This window comes from Struthio camelus, chromosome 8 (assembly GCF_040807025.1).
Source record: "Struthio camelus isolate bStrCam1 chromosome 8, bStrCam1.hap1, whole genome shotgun sequence".
In the NCBI taxonomy this organism is placed as follows: domain Eukaryota; kingdom Metazoa; phylum Chordata; class Aves; order Struthioniformes; family Struthionidae; genus Struthio; species Struthio camelus.
In genome coordinates, this window is record NC_090949.1 from 4029255 (window position 1) to 4046632 (window position 17378).

The following is a 17378-nucleotide window of genomic DNA, read 5'->3' on the forward strand; positions in this document are numbered from 1 at the left end:
CTTTATGTAGTTCCTTCCTGAAAGAAGAAGATCGTAAGACTTGCAGACAAACACCTCTTAATGTCTACAGAATTATTTATGTTTTTAAAGTGTGCTTATAAATGTTTCATGGATGAATTTGTATGCGCTTAAATATATGTTATTAAAAAATGTAATCCTCAAAGTGTTTGCCAGGAAATGTTGCCAAGCTTCTCGCGTTCTGTCTCCTATGCTTAATGAGCTGGTTTTTGTTAGATTTTTAGTCCCGTTGACTTATTTTGCCGTTATAAAATAAAATTATGAAACTAGGAATGATTTTTGGCCATTCATCACTCCGAGGAAACAAATCTAAAAAGTTTTGAAAATCCTAACTGTGCTGGTTTGGGGCGTAAATCATACGATGCTCTTCCTCTGATGACTGTTCTCTTTTTATAATGTTGCCATGAGATGACCCTTGACTCATTTGAATCAGGCCCGCAGGCGTTGAAGACTTGGAGCCTGGAACTCCTCCCAAGTCTTTACCACATGCTCTAATGGTTTACTGTAACTTATTTTTTCTTGTTTTAGAGCAGGATTAACGTTCGTGGAATTTAAGTGCTTGCAATAATGAATCAAATAAGTCACAAAGATTCTTAACTTAAAAGTTCTGTAACTAAAAGAATGTCAACGAGAAAGCAAATGTGAAGGAAATGACCAAGCTGTCCTTCAGGCAATGGGAGGAAACTGGTGGGAGGAGGAAGACTGCTTGGACAATTTACCCAACTTAGGATGGGGCCCCTTCGTCTGTGGGTAGGAGGCTTTTGTGAGATCAGAGCGGCACTGGAGCAGACCGGTCTTTGGCCACTCTGCTGGTGCAGGTGCAGCCTGCAGCCCGCTGAGTCCCCTTGCGCTACAGTCATGGGCTGGGAGTAAGGGCAGGGACAAAAAAATCCCCGAGCCACTGTCAGGGTGCGTTCCCAGTCACATTGCTCTTTGTTTACAGCGCTTATTCTCTCATGTCTATCTCACAAGAAAAATGGCAATACTAATGTCTGTTCACACTGTGTCAGGGTATGCCCCTGCAGGGTTAAAATATCAGTCTGAGACATCTTGAATGCTTTCCTCTTTAATCCATTGCACTTACTCTGTGATACTTGAGGTTGACTGTTCTAGCTGTGCTGGAACCTGAACATCTGCTTGCGTTTGTTTTCCAGGTGTTAAATAAAACCAAAGAGTTTGAAGAGGCTGTAAAAAAAGTGATAAAAGATGTTAACTTAGATAATGACATAGTTGTGTCAGTCTTTGAAACCAACATAAGAGTCCTTGGGTGAGTAATTTTTATGATTTCAGAACTCTTAAAGATGTGCTTTCTAGCGAATGTCCTTAAGGCGTACCTTTCTGGACTGTTTCACCTCCTTTAAAACAGTTGTTCCTTTGACAGTTAGCATAATTCAACAGCTGCTATAAGGAAGGCTTTAAAATGCTGGGTGGGAACGAATCACGCTAGCCCCCATCCACCCCTGCAGGTATAGCTTTTCTAATTGAAAAGGGGAGGGTGGGGGGAAAGAGTGTGCCAAGGTAGTGGTGGTTTAGGTGGTGGTTTATTTTCATAATCAAAACAGTCTCAGTTACTCTGTTTAATACTGGATTTAATAGATGCAACATTTCACTTAGGATCATGGATTATTTCAGGCTGGAAGGGATCTCTGGAGGTCTGTAGTCCAACTCCCTGCTCAAAGCAGGATCAGACCAGGATAATTTTAAGCTATTATATGCACAGTTTTAGAAGTGTTAGTTATTCTTGACTAACTATATAGAAGAATCAGTGATTCCTCTATAGTTTGGGGCTGAGTCCTAAACAAGAAAAATTGTTTCCGAAATACTGACAGTTCACTGTGGTGACTGGAGGCGGGTCTGCTCAGCATTTCTGAAAATTAGGCCTATGTGAACATAGCACAGTTATTTGTACAGTAGTCTGAGTTACAGAAATTGCTGCACTGCTGTTGAGATGACTATACCCATTGAGATGTGGATAACTTTTTCTTGTGTTTAGAGGTCTCCTAGGTGGGCATTCAGTGGCAATTATGCTGAAAGAAAAAGGTGAATATATGCAGTGGTACGGTGGTGAACTTCTGCACATGGCAAAGGAGCTAGGCTACAAGCTTTTACCTGCTTTTAACACCACTAGTGGTCTCCCTTATCCAAGAGTAAGTTCGGTGGTTTCTGCAATTCAAAAATGCTTCTATAAGCAAAACTTCTGTTACTTTGTTTTAATCTTGGTTTGTCCAATCACTTGTATATATTTCTTAAGCATTCAGAAAATAATTTTGTAACACATGCTACCTAGGATTTTGAAGTACAATTTTAGGCTCTCTGAATCTGCAGCTTTTCCAGCTCAGATCATTCTAACATGCCTTGCTTTGGGTAAGTAAAAATAGCAAGTATCTTATCTAGTCACTCTCTACTGATACTTTGCTCCTCACTGCTCTGGGTACCACCAAGTAGCTGAGAAGAGTAGCTTCTGTTATGGTACGTATCTCTAAGTCAATGAAAGGTCAACTCACAAGCATGTACTTGTTAATTTAACACAAAATAGATTAATCTTCATTGCCTGTTTAAAAGTTTGGATGCAGACCAAGGTAACTGCATAACTGCAGTATAAAATATTCACTTAATGTAAAATGGTTTGTCATAGTTGAACAACGCGTGGGAACAAACCTCTTGGAGTAATGGAAAAATATTGCCTGTGTATATGGTCCACTGACTCTCTGCAAGATTTAGCATTTTTTGGAAACTTCCCACAAATTAAATTTAGGCTCAGTAAAATCAGCATTTTTCTAGTGAAAATATTTAATTCAAAATGTTCTAAGTTTGACCATCTTTTGCTGAGACAGCTTTCCGTGGATTACAGAAAGTCATATGTTGTGCCTGGTCCAAAAGCAGGTCCATCTAGCAGGTACCCTCTGGAGCCAGGAATACGGAGATGCTTATAAAGCTTAATTTCAATGAGTACTTGTCAGGTTCTGAGACGTTCTGGTTTGCTGGTAAATAAATTGCTAAACTTGATTATCAGGGCAATGTTCGCTTATTTAAAGGTCTAGTGAACCAGGCAACTGGCTTTGGGGCCAGTCTTGCTTTTGGGAGATTGAGTTTCTTCTGGATAATTATATAGGCATGTTTGGGTTGACAGTATGGTAGTAAAGTAAAGCAAAATTGATTGGGGGGAGGAATAGTCCTTTTTCTTGCTTTTAGGAAGTGTGTGAACGATCTAGTTGATGTATAGATCTGTCATGGGAATGTGACTTGCAGCTAGTGAAAGTAACGATGATCTCTACTCTTCTCTAGGTAAACTTGAAATTTGGTGTAAGACATCCAGAAGCACGAACAGGAACAGAAACTGATACCTGTACAGCTTGTGCAGGTACCTTGATCCTTGAGTTTGCAGCTTTAAGCCGATTCACAGGAACATCTATATTTGAGGTTTGCTTTCCATGATCTCTTATTTGTTGGGATTAGGTATTCATTAGCTTCCTGTTACAGTTCTGTAACTTTGGAAAAACAATTTTGGGTTCATCAAATGGGTGCATGTCTTAGCTGTTCTGCACAAAAAGTTTGTGTGTTCAGCTGTGTTGTGACTATGGGTTTTTTTTTCCCCTAAAAGTGCTGTTTAACCTTTATTTTAAAACCTCCAGGAAGTAATTTTAAGAAAAATTACTTCCTGGTAATACAGAAGTAAACAAGGCTTATGTTCTGAAGACTCCAGGTAAAGTATTTGGGTGGAGAGGAGCCACTGATTTGTTGGACTAGCAAGAAGAAAAGTGCGATGCTTTGTTTTATAAAATGCAGTTTAAAAAGGAAAACAATCACTATTGTAAGCTTTTCAGTTTTGTTGCTCAGTCTGAAGTTTCCTTTATAGGTTTTCTTTGCCAGGTTTTACCTACAAAGCTGGAGTCTTGATCACAAGCTGACTTTTTTTGCCATGCATCACTGCTAGTAGTAAACATTATGCTGGCCTGCCTGGGCTGTTTGTGACGTTTGTGCACTTACACCCTCCAAATTGTGTCCTAGTACTGCCTGCAGAGATTAATGTGTTCCCTGGACTTGTACAGCTTTACTGTTTGCTAGTTGGTAAGCATCTCTGTTCAGATTAGATTATCGTCTGTTTAGACTTTCACTGAGACTTTCACTTGGACTGCCGAGAACACTAAGCAGTGAAAATATACAGTAGTCGCTAGAGGCAATAGGTAAATTTTGAATACTGTATGAAAATTCTGCTCTGAAACTTCAGAGTAAGACTGTTCTTAACCACGTTCTTCTGCTTTCTTTGTCATAAATCCGGAAAGATTAAAATAGTAAAACAATTATAACAACTTTCTTCTTGTAATGAAAGAAAATCATAAAGCTATCAGTGTCGTGGCTTTGGGCTGCTCATTAAAGAGGGGATTTTCAGAAGTGTCTCAATTCGTAGTCCTATTGAATTTGTGCAGTACCTACCCAAGGGTCTGTTGTCACCAGAAAGCTAAATGAAAATGTTTGCAGATGGTTTCTTTGGTAAATGATACCAAAAAAAAAAAGCTCTCTTTCAGATTAGAATTTTTTTGCAAGCAATCGATATTGGCCCAGTATTTCATCTCATTCCACGCAACCCAGTGGAAGCACAACTAGGCCAGGGTTAAGTACTGGCAGAACTCAGCCCCTACAGTCCAGTGCATGTGGTTGGCGATCTAGAGCAATTTTGTTGGCTGTTACACAGAAAGGGAAGAGTAAATTGAGGGTATAGAAAGAACGTACATGATTTACGTGCTGACGTCAGGGATTGCTGCTCCACCTTGAAATGTCTGAAAAGACGTAGTGACTTTGATTCTGAAGCTGTTGTGTTTCTCAAAATATTTTTATTTTTGAATTGCTTTTTAATTAGGTTGAATATCCTTTCTGTATACACAACTTTAGGAAACCTGGGCAGAGGGACTTGAGTGACTTGCCTAAGATCAAACAGTGGTGTAAAAGAGCACCGTTCCTTCTAATTAGCAACAGAACGACTAAGTGAAGTGTGGACTGAAAGTGCTACTGTTCGAGCATCTGTAACATAATACTAAGATTTATAATTCTTTCTCAGATATGAAACATCCTACTTCATAGCATCTTAACACACAAAAGAATAAAAATTCTTTTCTATCAGTCCTTTTTTTAATTCCTTTGTTTCTGTGTAGTTTCATTTACAGGAGTTTGTGTCTGTCTTGTCTGTTGCAGGAATACGCACGGAAAGCACTTGATTTTATTTGGGAAAAGAGACAACGCAGTAGCAATTTAGTGGGTGTCACTATTAATATTCACACCGGAGACTGGGTCCGCAAAGGTGTGTGGTGTTCTGACTCCAGGAGGATTTGTGACCAGAGGCGGTTTTGGGGAAGAAGTTCTCGAGGGTTTTTTCTTTCTTCCCCTTCCACATTTATCTAGACCATTTAAAAACATTAATGGGACGGGCAAGTGGACTTGCATACTTGAGATGTGAAGAAACCTGCCGCAAAAAGGCCTGGCCTTCCTCTGAAAGAGTGTTTTGGCTGAGAAATTAGTTTTCCTCATCGCAAAGAAAGCATTCTCTGATAAACTTTTTGCTGAGAGGAATGCCTTGGGATAAATTTTCAGAGACTCTTCTCTAAATACTCAGTAAAAATATATATGATATAAATAAGACTTTGGTTGTATATGCCAGCTAGTAGAAACACTGTGTCATATCAGAAAAGTGAAACAACTGGCTTAAATGCATGTCTGTTCATATTATTATCTGCATTAATATTGCACAGCCTTTAGTGTAGACACTCAGCATTATGTGTCCCTATCCATCTGTGCCGTAATTCTCGTGACAGGAGGCTTTTCCTTTCATTTTAAAATCAAAATGAAACCATGTGAAAATAACTATATAGCTACTTAAAGTAAAACCACCTTTTCATCTTCTGCTATTTCTAGATAGTGGTGTTGGAGCAGGAATAGATTCATATTATGAATATTTATTGAAAGCCTATGTCTTGCTGGGAGATGACAGTTTCCTGGAAAGATTTAACACGGTAAGTTAATTCCTTGCTCGGATTTGTTCCTCGTTTAAGACTAATTAAAGACTAATTGTGTTGTCAGTCAGCTGTGATGCCTCTGAAGAACCATTTAGCAGAATTTCTGTGACTTCCGATGTGTGTAGTGCTGGCTCTTTTTAATACAGACTTTTTGCTGATCTTGAGTGAACTGTCACCTGATCAAGTATTTTAACCCCATCCTACAAAGACTGGAATCTTCTTGTGGGCATTTCTCCACGTTTCCAGTACAGGAGAAGCTGTATTTGAAGATGGCTTTGGAGAGTGTAAAACAACATAAGGTCGTCTTGTTACAAACTGTGGTATAACTTCTCACTGTCCTGGAGCAGAGGAGAAAATCTGAAAGTCAAAACCAGGATCTTGCATTGCACTGCAGATCCATAATTTTAGGACCGTTAAGGCCCGTATATATTTGAGTTAAGTAGATTTTCAAATTGAAAAACGCATGTAGTAGGTTACTAAATTTATTAGATTACTAAGTAACTTTCAGCGTCTTTATTCTTTCATAAAATATTACAAAATGGCAATATCCAATATAAACATTTTATTTTATAGCATAAGCAGTATTAAAATTGAAAATAATTTAAACTTTTCTTTGAAACATATTGATAACATAAGCACATGTTTTTTTCGGATGTTTGTCAGCACTATGATGCCATAATGAGATACATTAGCCAGCCACCTCTTCTCCTTGATGTTCATATTCATAAACCTATGCTAAACGCTCGGACCTGGATGGATTCTTTGCTAGCTTTCTTCCCAGGGTTGCAGGTGAGTCTTAAAACCCATGTGCAGATGAAATTTAATGACAAATAAAAAACAACAAAAAAAAAACCCTGTCAGTTACATAACAACTGACAAGTCAAGCTTAATAATTTGACTTTCAAAAATGCTGAGCAAGGGACTATGCACTCGATCCTTCTGTCACTTCTATGCTATGTGATGTGCTTCTGACTGTGTTACGTATCGAGAAAGGTACTTCCTTATGGTTTTGCTGCCTTCGCTCCTAGTCGTGAAAACGCTCGAATCAAGCCCCCTTTTCAGTAGTTTAATGACGGTGTTTTCTAGTTTGTGTGTGTCAGTAACGTCTTTCAGACAAACTAAATTGCATCCCCTTCCCGCCACCAGTTCTCTGTAGATGATGGAGATCCTTTATTCCACTTGAGCTGTGGCTTTAAGGAGCTCACTAATTTTGTTTAAAAAGCTCCAAGGCGTATCTACGGCTTACCTGGAAAGGGAAGGGTAACGTTTACGTTGTGTATCCGCTGGAAATGCGGAAATTGGTGTGTGACTTTATGTGAACGCAGTAAGTGTGCCTGACTTTGCATGTTGTCCCTATGGGTGGTGGACTTGTGTTAATTTTATTCTTGTGTTTTAGGTGTTGAAGGGTGATATTAGACCTGCTATAGAAACTCATGAGATGCTCTATCAGGTTATAAAAAAGCATAACTTTCTTCCTGAGGTACGTTAGTCTCTTTTGTCATTAAAAGCAAAGGTTAACTTCCATGGTATTCTTCAGCAGTTTACAGTTCTGCACGTATGACAACCATGCTTTGGATCTGAAATATTTTTCCTTCAGTTATGCTGTAATTAGCATGCTAGTGGGAGCTGTTGCTATAATAGTTGCTTAGACTTTTACATTTCAGCCTTTCAAAACTGACCTTGAATCATTTCACTGTGCGAGTGCATATAAGCACTCTTACCTGCAGTCGTAGCTGCTTAGTAACATAATACAATTAATGCTACCAAACCTGTTATCTTTATTAACCCAAGAAATACAAGGAAGGAAACTAAATGCTGAATTTATCTGGGAGAATGTTCTGAGATTTTGCACAGTGTCCTTGAGAGTAGGTCCGAGGAGTGATCTGTAGCTACTGCAAGTGCAGGCTTTGTTTGAGCAAGTTCATTGCGCGCACAAAAGCCTCCCGAAGTGTATCTTTATCCTGCGATAATCCCGAATAAATGAGAGAGCTTCTGATTCCAGTCGTTAACTTTGGCTTTCCTCTCATTTAAGCTAATATCTTCCAGAGGATGTTTTAATTAACATCACGTTCACTTAATGTAGAAATTGAGAAATTATCTCTAGTCACTGAAATGATTTTTTTTGAGTACTCTTAAAATGATATGATTTGGCTCCTTGGTTCCTGGTTGTTTTCTCAGTGCTTTGTACTTTCAAAGTAGAATTTGAAAGATCGTTTCGTTATATCTAAGCCAACGTGTAGTCTCCTTTACTAAAGACTTGGTTTAAACTCTAACGTGAACTAGTAGTGAGTGAAAGCTATCACAGAAATTGGCTTTTGCCAGTGCGTTTTTATGGGAGCAAAATATCGAGAGTCAACATAGAGTCTAGGAAGTCTTTAAATAACTGACTTCTGGTCTCTGGTGTTTCATATGGTAGAAAGAGCTGATGTAAACCGTCACTTCAGACGGACAGATCGTGGGCATTTTAAGTGTCAGATGGTAGGTATGTTTGCAGAAGTGGTGTTTGTCACAGCTCTGATCAGTCTCTGCGTAGCGGACCTTCACCAAGCTGCTTGATGGGCTGCAGCACCAGGCGTGTGCTTGTGCCGACGGCAGCGAGCAGCGCTCCCTCCCGGCCCTGGGGGCGCAAATTCTCATCTGGCACCCCCCAAGGCCCTGCCGAGCTCCGCTTGCTGAACGCTCATCCAGAGGTTGTCGCTGCAGGAGTTCAGGCATCCTCACAGCTTAAATTTCCCTTGTACTAAATGGGCTGGGGCACCGTTTTAGGTCAAACGTATTGACTAGGCATAGGTTCTCTGTTTCTGCAGCCTCTTGAGATCAGTGTCGAGTCCTCGGTCCTCCACTGGAACGCCCAACATCAGCTGTGGAGCGCTTCAGCTGTTGTAAAACAGTTCATTTGGGGTTCAAAATCAACCTGTGTGGGTTTTATTTTGGCATTTATTTTTGTCTCTCCTTTTTCTCCCCCTTCAGGCTTTCACGACAGATTTTAGAGTTCACTGGGCTCAGCATCCTTTAAGGCCTGAATTTGCAGAAAGCACTTACTTCTTGTATAAAGTAAGATCACTTCCTTATCTCTCTGGCTTTTGGTCATCTTGTCTAGTATCAAGAATTTTATTGGTATTGTATTTCAAAATGGAATGAGTAGCATATCTGAGTTTATTTTATCTACTGGAGCCGCTTCTGTATAAAATAAGATCAAAGTATCAAAACTTGTTCTGGGAACGTTGTTTTGTATGTCTAGAGTTAAAAAAGAAAAACGTTAGGTAGCAAAGGCCTGAATGTTTAAAGGTGTTACTGCTCTTGCTTTCAGGAGAGACAAGAGCCAAAGCTACTTGTACCTTGTGGAGTAGAGCATAGTAGTGCCTAAATGTCCTAGGCTTCTTTTTAGTATTTCCACGCCTTTATCTGCATATCTGTAAAAGGATAATACGATTGTATCTCAGAGGTCTCTGTTGTGTCTGTTCACAGTATTGATAAACTAGATCCTGCTGGTGGCTGAGAAGGCAGGAAACCAGAGTATATAAAATTAGGTGGAAAAATAGAATCTGATAGTTTTGCAGTAAATCTGAGTTCACCTATGTGGGTTTTTCGTGTGCATGTGGGGATTTGTTTTGTGTTCTTTTTTTAACAGGCTACTGGAGATCCTTACTATCTAGAGGTAGGGAAAACGCTCATTGAAAACTTAAACAAGTATGCAAGGGTACCCTGTGGGTTTGCTGCGATGAAGGATGTTCGTACAGGAAGTCACGAAGACAGGTAAAAGTTTTTGAAGTGACTTTTGTTAACAGATTATAGAAAAGAATCTCACCCTGTTTGTTTGCATAATTGAATTGTTTGACTTCTGAGCAGCTTTCTGTCTTCAGTTTGATACCCAGCTCTGAAATTATCCATGTTTGTTTGTCATAGTCTGTAAAGTATTGAAATGGTCTCATAAATTCTATTACACACAAACATTTTCAGTGTTTGATAGCCTCTCATTTGAAGCCCCCTTTCATTAGTCTCAGAGCACTAGATGAATTACTTTCAAACAAAATAAACTTGAAATGTAGAAGTCTGTAAAGAGGTTTGTAAGAGTTGCTATAATCCCATTTTGAACTGATCTTGAATCCTTTCCCTTCCTCCTTCCATTTGGAAGAAACACCAGTGGAATTATGTGCAACAATAATATAATGGACATTTCAGAGCAATACGCATATTTATTTTACTGATGTTTTGGAAAATAGGGATATCTCTTTAAAGGGTGTTTGTTGTGGTGTTTTTTTTTTCCCCTCTCTCTCCATAGAATGGATTCTTTCTTTCTGGCTGAGATGTTTAAGTATCTTTACCTGCTCTTTGCTGATAAGGAAGACATGATTTTTGACATAGAAGATTATATCTTCACTACAGAAGCGCATCTTTTGCCACTTTGGCTTTCCACTACAAACCAAACCATCTCTAGAAAAAATACAGTAAGTAACAGCTCAAAACTTAAATCAATTTTTAATGCTGCTTTAAAGCAGCTTCCTTTTTATTACAGGAAATGGAAAAAAAATCAGGGAAAATGGTGGTTTGAAGTATATCAGTTTTGACATTTTATTTAATATGAACTATTTTAGCATAGTAACAGTTGCAGTCACATGAATATGAATAATATTTCCATGACGGAATTCTGCACTGCTGAATCTTGTGAAAAATGCTGTGGAGTCAGTAGTATTTAAAAAGGAACTCTCACTCCCTGTCTCTGTTCATATAAAACTGAAAATAACACAGTGCAGTTTTTTATCTTCATATTTATTTTCTCTTAATTTGTTTCTCAAACATATAAAATGACATGGCAACGTTGTTGTTTATTGTACTACACCGAGCCTCTGCAAATTTGCAACAGTATTTTGAGGCTATCAGAAAGTTAATTTTGTAGATACTTGTCTGTTACAGCTTTGCAATATTTCATTGCTTCCGTCCTTTTAAAAAGCTTTTTATTTAAAAAAAAAAAGTGAAAACACTAATGGATTTACAAACGGGTTAACATTCTAAAATGTCCTATGGTACTACAAGTGTGTCATGAAATATTGTACACTCTCGTCTCCTTGGTTTAAGATGACATAGTTTGTCTTTCAAGAATCTAACTCTGCTGACAAGCAAGGTTAGTGAATGAGAAAGTGAATAGAGGGGTCTCCAGGTCCTCAGGGCTGTAAGTTCTTTTTTTTGCCTTATTTTGACCCTTTACTACGTGTCCTCTCTGAAATAATTTCTGGATCAGAAGAAAATACTCCTGTTTGATATCAACCTATGCACATCTTGGAGAAATCTTAAAGCTGAGTAGAGAGCGCTCTGTTTTATGGAATCTAACATTAGAAAGCAAGAACTTCTTGAAATAACTTGCTCTTAGCATCTAACACTGGTAACAGATTTAACATGTTATAGAGTTGGGTTTTTTTTTTTTTTTTAGTGTTCCGAGGTGGTGCAGATCCTGCACACACTCTCTCCAAAATGTTCTTTCCTTGAACATTTTATTTATCACTTCTCCTTACGTTTTGAAACGGAGACTCTGAAGAAAAGGCAGAATGAGGGATTATGCTTTCAGTGAACGTGTTTTTTTTTTTTTTTGGTTCAGTTTTGTTTGGTGTGACCAGCATTTTCCAAGCTATGCAAGAAGTTCTCTCAGGGTCTAAAAGAGCAGCTCTCTGACTTTTACTGCCAACATGGGAATGCGATACCTATAGCTGAGAGGGACAGGAGCTGCTCAGTACTGGCAATGACATGCTGGCCTAACACACGTAGTTTGCTTGAGAACAGCAAGTGTTCGTAAAAGGTCTAAAAAGAGAACAGAGTAACTTAATGAATGCAGTTTTATTGAAGCTCTTTGTTAAGTCTAAGCTAGTAACGTGATTAACTCCAAAGTAAAAAAGATTGCATTTAAAGTGGTGTCAACAAAATGTGTGAAATAGCTAATCGTCTATTAAGATCAGTGCTTCATTTTTTTAAATGCAGAGTTTATCTACTGGAAGGGAATTGATAGGAAAAATGGGGTGTGTTGTGGGTGGTTAAACTATTTTTAATATAAACTCAGTACTAGTAATCTGAAGTACAGAAATAGTTGGTAGTAGCAACCCTATATCCTGTTTGCATTTATTCTCATAAACAGGAAAGGTCGTGTCTTACTGTGCTGAAGTTTGCAATATTGTAGACCTTCTTTCTCAAGTGATGAGACTACTGTTTGTCATGCTAAGAGCAGAGGTACTTAAAAGACTATTATTAGTTTGTTGGAATAAATACTTTTAAGTCTTGGGTTTCAGGGAGCCTTTAAATATTTGGTTTCAATTTATTAATACGTTGTAAGGAAGGTTTTTAGTCAGTAAGTAAATACTACCTTCATTTTTATAGGTGGGAAAACTAAATGGCCAGAGTTATCCAATAAGTCACTTACAGAACTAGGAACAGACTGGCTGCAAGTTTTTTGCATTGTGCACATATTTCACGTGATTTCACATGTTGCAAAACAGCGATTTGTGCAAATGTTAATTCCTAAGCTGTCATATTTTCTGAGAATAGATGTTGTTAGAATTATATGTTAGTCCAACATTGCAGTGCACAGATTTGCGAGACTGCAAGGCTCCTGAGAGGAGGCTCTCTTGTTCGTATGAAGAATTCATGTACAAGAATCTACTGTTTTTTCATCTGTAATTCTTTGTAAATACCTACTTATTTTTATGATGTGTGTGAGTGTTGGGTTATCTTACGAATAAAGTTGATCTCCTAGAGTATTACTTAGAAAACGTTCTTGCTCAAGATGTGACGTTCTTAGCGATACGGAGGAAGAATGACTGAAGGCCTGGAGCTGGTTCAGTCAGCCTACCGGGAGGATCATCTGAAATCATAACTGCTTTATCTGGTTGTCTGGCACGTGAAAGGAGGGGGGTACTAGCTATTTGTTGGGAGTACACTGGTTACCGTTTAGCGTTGCAAGGTGAGGCATAAAGAAAATTACATGCTCTTCCTGCTTGAGAACTGTGTAGATGTAAATTTGTCTTCAGCTGTTGTACGTCCTGTGTACACCAATGACTTGAGGATATGTCTGTTTGATTTTATTACTGTAAAAACGTAACCTGTATTTTTGATAAGTGATGTCTATCTTTCGTTTTAGACCACAGAATACACAGAGCTGGATGATAGCAACTTCGACTGGACCTGTCCCAACACCCAGATTCTCTTCCCAAATGACCCTATGTTTGCTCAGAGTATTCGTGAACCTTTGAAAAACGTGGTGGACAAAAGCTGTCCTCGGGGTATTTCCAGAGCGTAAGATGAATCCTTGCTGTCTTTTGTTAGCATAGGAGTGACTGGAAGTGTCTGTTATCTCGGGGAAGAGAAACGCTTACATGTATTGGAGTCGTATAGGCTTGCTCTGTTTGAGTTTGTTTGGAACGGATAGCTTAACTATGGGAAAAACCAGTTATGTTCTGTCTGACATCATCAGCAAAACTCAGATAATTGCCAGCAGGAATTGGTGAATCTTTCAAAACAAAAGGATCTTAAGAGTCACGTACCCCAAGGGGAAGTTGTAGCCTAGGTATTGTGAGAATTTTCTTCTTGATTTGTAAACTTTAATTTCTGTTGTCTCTTGAACAGTTCTCCAACTCCTCCTTTTCTGTATTAAGTAAATAATGCCATAAATAATGTTACGTATTGTGAAGAGTTCAGGGTACTCTGTTAAAGTTGAGGAGGTTTATCCTTCTGACTGCCCCTCTGATATTTATACTTTCTGAGTAAAACTGAACAGCAGTTCTGTTAGGAAAATTGGATGTGATCAGTCTTACAATAATACAGACTATTTAGGAGTGAGAGAGAACTTTCATGGTAGTTTCGTTTTTAGCAACACTGCATGTGCGCTTTGGTACTACAAAATTATTGAGAATGCGGGGAATTTTTTCAAAAGATAGTTTGGCTGAGAAGTTGCATTTTACTGAAGTTTGTACTCAACTTTATTCCAAAGAATTCCCATCCTCTGATGAGAGGAATAATTTGTGAAAGTGTGTGAGAGTTATGTCTCAAGAATAATCTGTTCTACAGCTTTGATCTCTTATATCTTTTGGCAGAGAAGAGAGTTTGGGAAGTGGACCAAAACCACCGCTGAGAGCCCGAGATTTCATGGCCAGTAATCCTGAGCATTTGGAGATATTGAAGAAGATGGGAGTCAGTTTGATTCATCTCAAAGATGGAAGAGTGCAATTAGTGCAGCACGCTGTGCAAGTAAGACCCAACAGTAACTTTTTTGAAAGTTCTTAGTAAAATTCTACCAGTTATGATTTTTGACACTCTTAGAGGTTCAGAAGAGGCAGCCAGACTGTGGAAGGGGCATGTGAGCATAATGTGACTACATTTAATGGGTTGCTGCTTGTTAATTTTTTGTCTCAGCAGCACTTTTAATCAAACATCCATTAAATTAGGTGGAGGCTGTTGACCAGCTATAATTCTGGTTGTCTGCTGACTCCATTAGACATTGCTACATATGCATTTGCAGTTGATTCATATCTGGGAAGTTTTCTCTACTATTTCCTTTAGCCTTAAAAAAAAAAAAAAAAAAAAAAACACTCTTTAATGTTCAGGGGACATGTTTGAGTTGGAGTATTGTTTTCCATCGCACCCTAATGACAGTTTGGTCAATAAAAAAGAGCATCGTGGTAGCTGGATTTGTTCTAACTGATATTTGGCTACTGAATTAGGCTGTGGAGAGCTTACTTGTAGATAGAAAATAAATATTTAAAAGTTAGTTCACTTCTAAACGTGCCTTTAAAATTACAAAATACTAAATATTTCATAATGTTCTCTATATACAGAATTCTGTAAATCCATCCCATCAGCTTTTAAGGATTTAAAGTAGGTTAAATCAGTACTTTTTTTTTTTTTTTAGGTATAGGGGGATGGAAAGCAAAGGTTTACCTTACTGAAACCCCATTCCTTTCATAAAAGAATTTCAGAATAGTGTAATTAACAGTATTTTTCTGAAAATAATAGCTTTCAGTGTGAGATATTCCTACTTGTTTAGGAAATAGATTGATCTGTCTAGCTATGTTTAGCCCACTGTGTGGGGAAGATATTAAATGCTCCCTTTCAGCAGTGTTCTCTTATCTGACATGATGAATTAATGGCAGGGAGCCTCCACTCTGTATTTTAAAAACTTTGTAGCGTCAGATGTTTGCCAGCAGGTAGTGTTTTGTTAGAAAACTGATATAAAAATGGAGCGTTATCCTGAATCACTGAAGTACCAATGCATGCAGTGTAAACAGCAGTCACAACTTCAGACTGTTTGTTTGTTTTCTTTCAAGTTCATCAAACGCTTCTGAAGAAACTTTTTTTTTCCCCCCCCCTCCTTAAAACTACTTAGGCAGCAAGTTCGCTTGATGCTGAAGATGGCTTACGGTTCATGCAGGAAATGATTGAACTATCCAGTCAGCAACAGAAAGAGCAACAGCTACCTCCTCGCGCTGTTCAAATCGTTTCCCATCCGTTCTTTGGCAGGGTGGTCTTGACTGCTGGACCAGCGCAATTTGGAATGGACTTGTCCAAACGCAAAGCCGGGGTATGTAAGATGTCTGCGTGACCTGTTCCAAGCTTTCTGTTGCTCTTTCTTTCATAAACCTAAATTTTGTAGTATCGATACTATTTCAGGGTGGTCAACCAGAGGTCAATTACAGTAGTTAAAATGCAGCAGTGATGGAAGATAGTGTTTTAGATGCGTGGCTTAGCAGTCTGTAACCTGTGCTCTGCTCCTCAGTTATCAGTCATGGTTTAAGATATAATATAGCATGACTATAGTACTGTGTATATAATACATAGTATGACTTTGAAACAAATTTATGTGATGTGCAGTACACATTTTAAGAGAAGTTCACTTAAGGGAAGGTTTTCCTACTACATCAGCCATGAATTTGCAGAAGCCCTTTCAAAGTTAGGCTGTTCTTACCCACACTTTCATAAAGGGCTGTATCTAATTGGAAGAAGAAAATACCACACAGGCAACAGTTCCTATTGGAGACAGTAGGTATGGACAAAAATACAAGGGTGAAAGAATTAAGTTTTCACTTGGTCGTTCTTTGCTTTCATGGAACTTAAAGCTCAGACTCCAGGGTAGAGGCTCTCCAAAGTGACAGAATACAGTAAATGCATTGGGTTAACTGAAGAAAGTAGAAGGCCTAGGAGGCTTTTGCAAGCTTGAGCTTAGTGTTTGAATTCAATTTTTTTTCCCTCAAACAGACAAGAGGATTTGTTGCAACCATTAAGCCATATAACGGATGCTCAGAGATCACTAATCCTGAGGCAGTCAAAGAGAAGATTGCTCTGATGCAAAGAGGCCAGTGTATGTTCGCTGAAAAGGCGCGAAACGTTCAAAAAGCTGGAGCAATAGGAGGCATTGTTATTGGTAAATAAAACTTCACTTCTTTATAAATGCAAACTGTATTTTCCAGTTTTGGAAAGGTGACAAAAAGCTATTATATCCTCTGAGGTGTCAGTACTCCAACGTAGCAATTGTGATCTCAGAAGATAAAGAAATACTTTCTTTATGTCCAGCGCTGTGCAAGAAACAGCCACAACAAATTGGGATGAGCGATTGTCACTGTTTTTGCAGATTAGAAGTTATCCTTCTAAGGATCACTGAGTGCTGATGAAACAGTGTTATATGCTAACTATTGAGGACGTCTTAATGTTTTTGATTTGCTTTGTATGTTAAAACAAGTGCGCCTGCTGGGTCATGGAATGGTGGTGGTGGTTTTTTTTTTTTTTAACGACCAATTTACTGTTTGCTGCCTGGAATCCTTTTAACTGACTGGGTGAAAGAAAGCTGCTCAAAGTCTGTCAGTTCAGAGTTGTGGTCTGTTTATCTAATAGAAGGGTTTTCTCGCTTTCTCTTTTACGTGTGTCTGGCTAGATGACAATGAGGGAAGCAGTAGTGACACTGCTCCTCTCTTCCAAATGGCCGGTGATGGAAAGAATACAGATGATATCACAATTCCCATGCTCTTCCTGTTCAACAAGGAAGGAAACATTATACTGGATGCAATCCGGGAATACGAGGCTGTAGAGGTGCTCCTTTCTGATAAAGCAAAAGATAGAGGTAAGAATAAGGTGTTGGGGATTTGTTGTTGTTGTTTCTTCTTTTACCACAAATTTGACTTTTATCTGTGCCAGCTGGCATAATATGAAATGTATAGTATTGATTTCTGTTGATACCTGAAGATATAAATGAGTTATTTGGTAAGTTTAGTTTTCTGTTTTGACGTTCATAATAGCTTTTCATATGAAAGCCATTATCTGAGAAGTCTGTGCCCTGCCACCCTCTTCCACATCCCTGCACCCCTCCCAGCCCCCCAGTTT

At 38.6% G+C, this 17378-nt stretch overlaps 1 protein-coding gene across 2 annotated transcripts in view; it reads left to right on the plus strand.

Moving 5' to 3' along the window:
- Positions 1-17378, plus strand: part of EDEM3 (ER degradation enhancing alpha-mannosidase like protein 3) — a 31631-nt gene that overhangs the window by 8992 nt on the left and 5261 nt on the right. For both annotated transcript variants that reach the window (XM_068952003.1, XM_068952004.1), the window contains exons 5-19: positions 1173-1285; positions 2012-2165; positions 3304-3438; positions 5209-5314; positions 5926-6023; positions 6690-6815; positions 7423-7506; positions 8997-9080; positions 9658-9782; positions 10309-10474; positions 13150-13304; positions 14102-14255; positions 15391-15585; positions 16260-16425; positions 16933-17118. In XM_068952003.1, the coding sequence (XP_068808104.1) occupies positions 1173-1285; positions 2012-2165; positions 3304-3438; positions 5209-5314; positions 5926-6023; positions 6690-6815; positions 7423-7506; positions 8997-9080; positions 9658-9782; positions 10309-10474; positions 13150-13304; positions 14102-14255; positions 15391-15585; positions 16260-16425; positions 16933-17118 (2047 nt within the window). The remainder of the gene's footprint in view (positions 1-1172; positions 1286-2011; positions 2166-3303; positions 3439-5208; positions 5315-5925; positions 6024-6689; positions 6816-7422; positions 7507-8996; positions 9081-9657; positions 9783-10308; positions 10475-13149; positions 13305-14101; positions 14256-15390; positions 15586-16259; positions 16426-16932; positions 17119-17378) is intronic.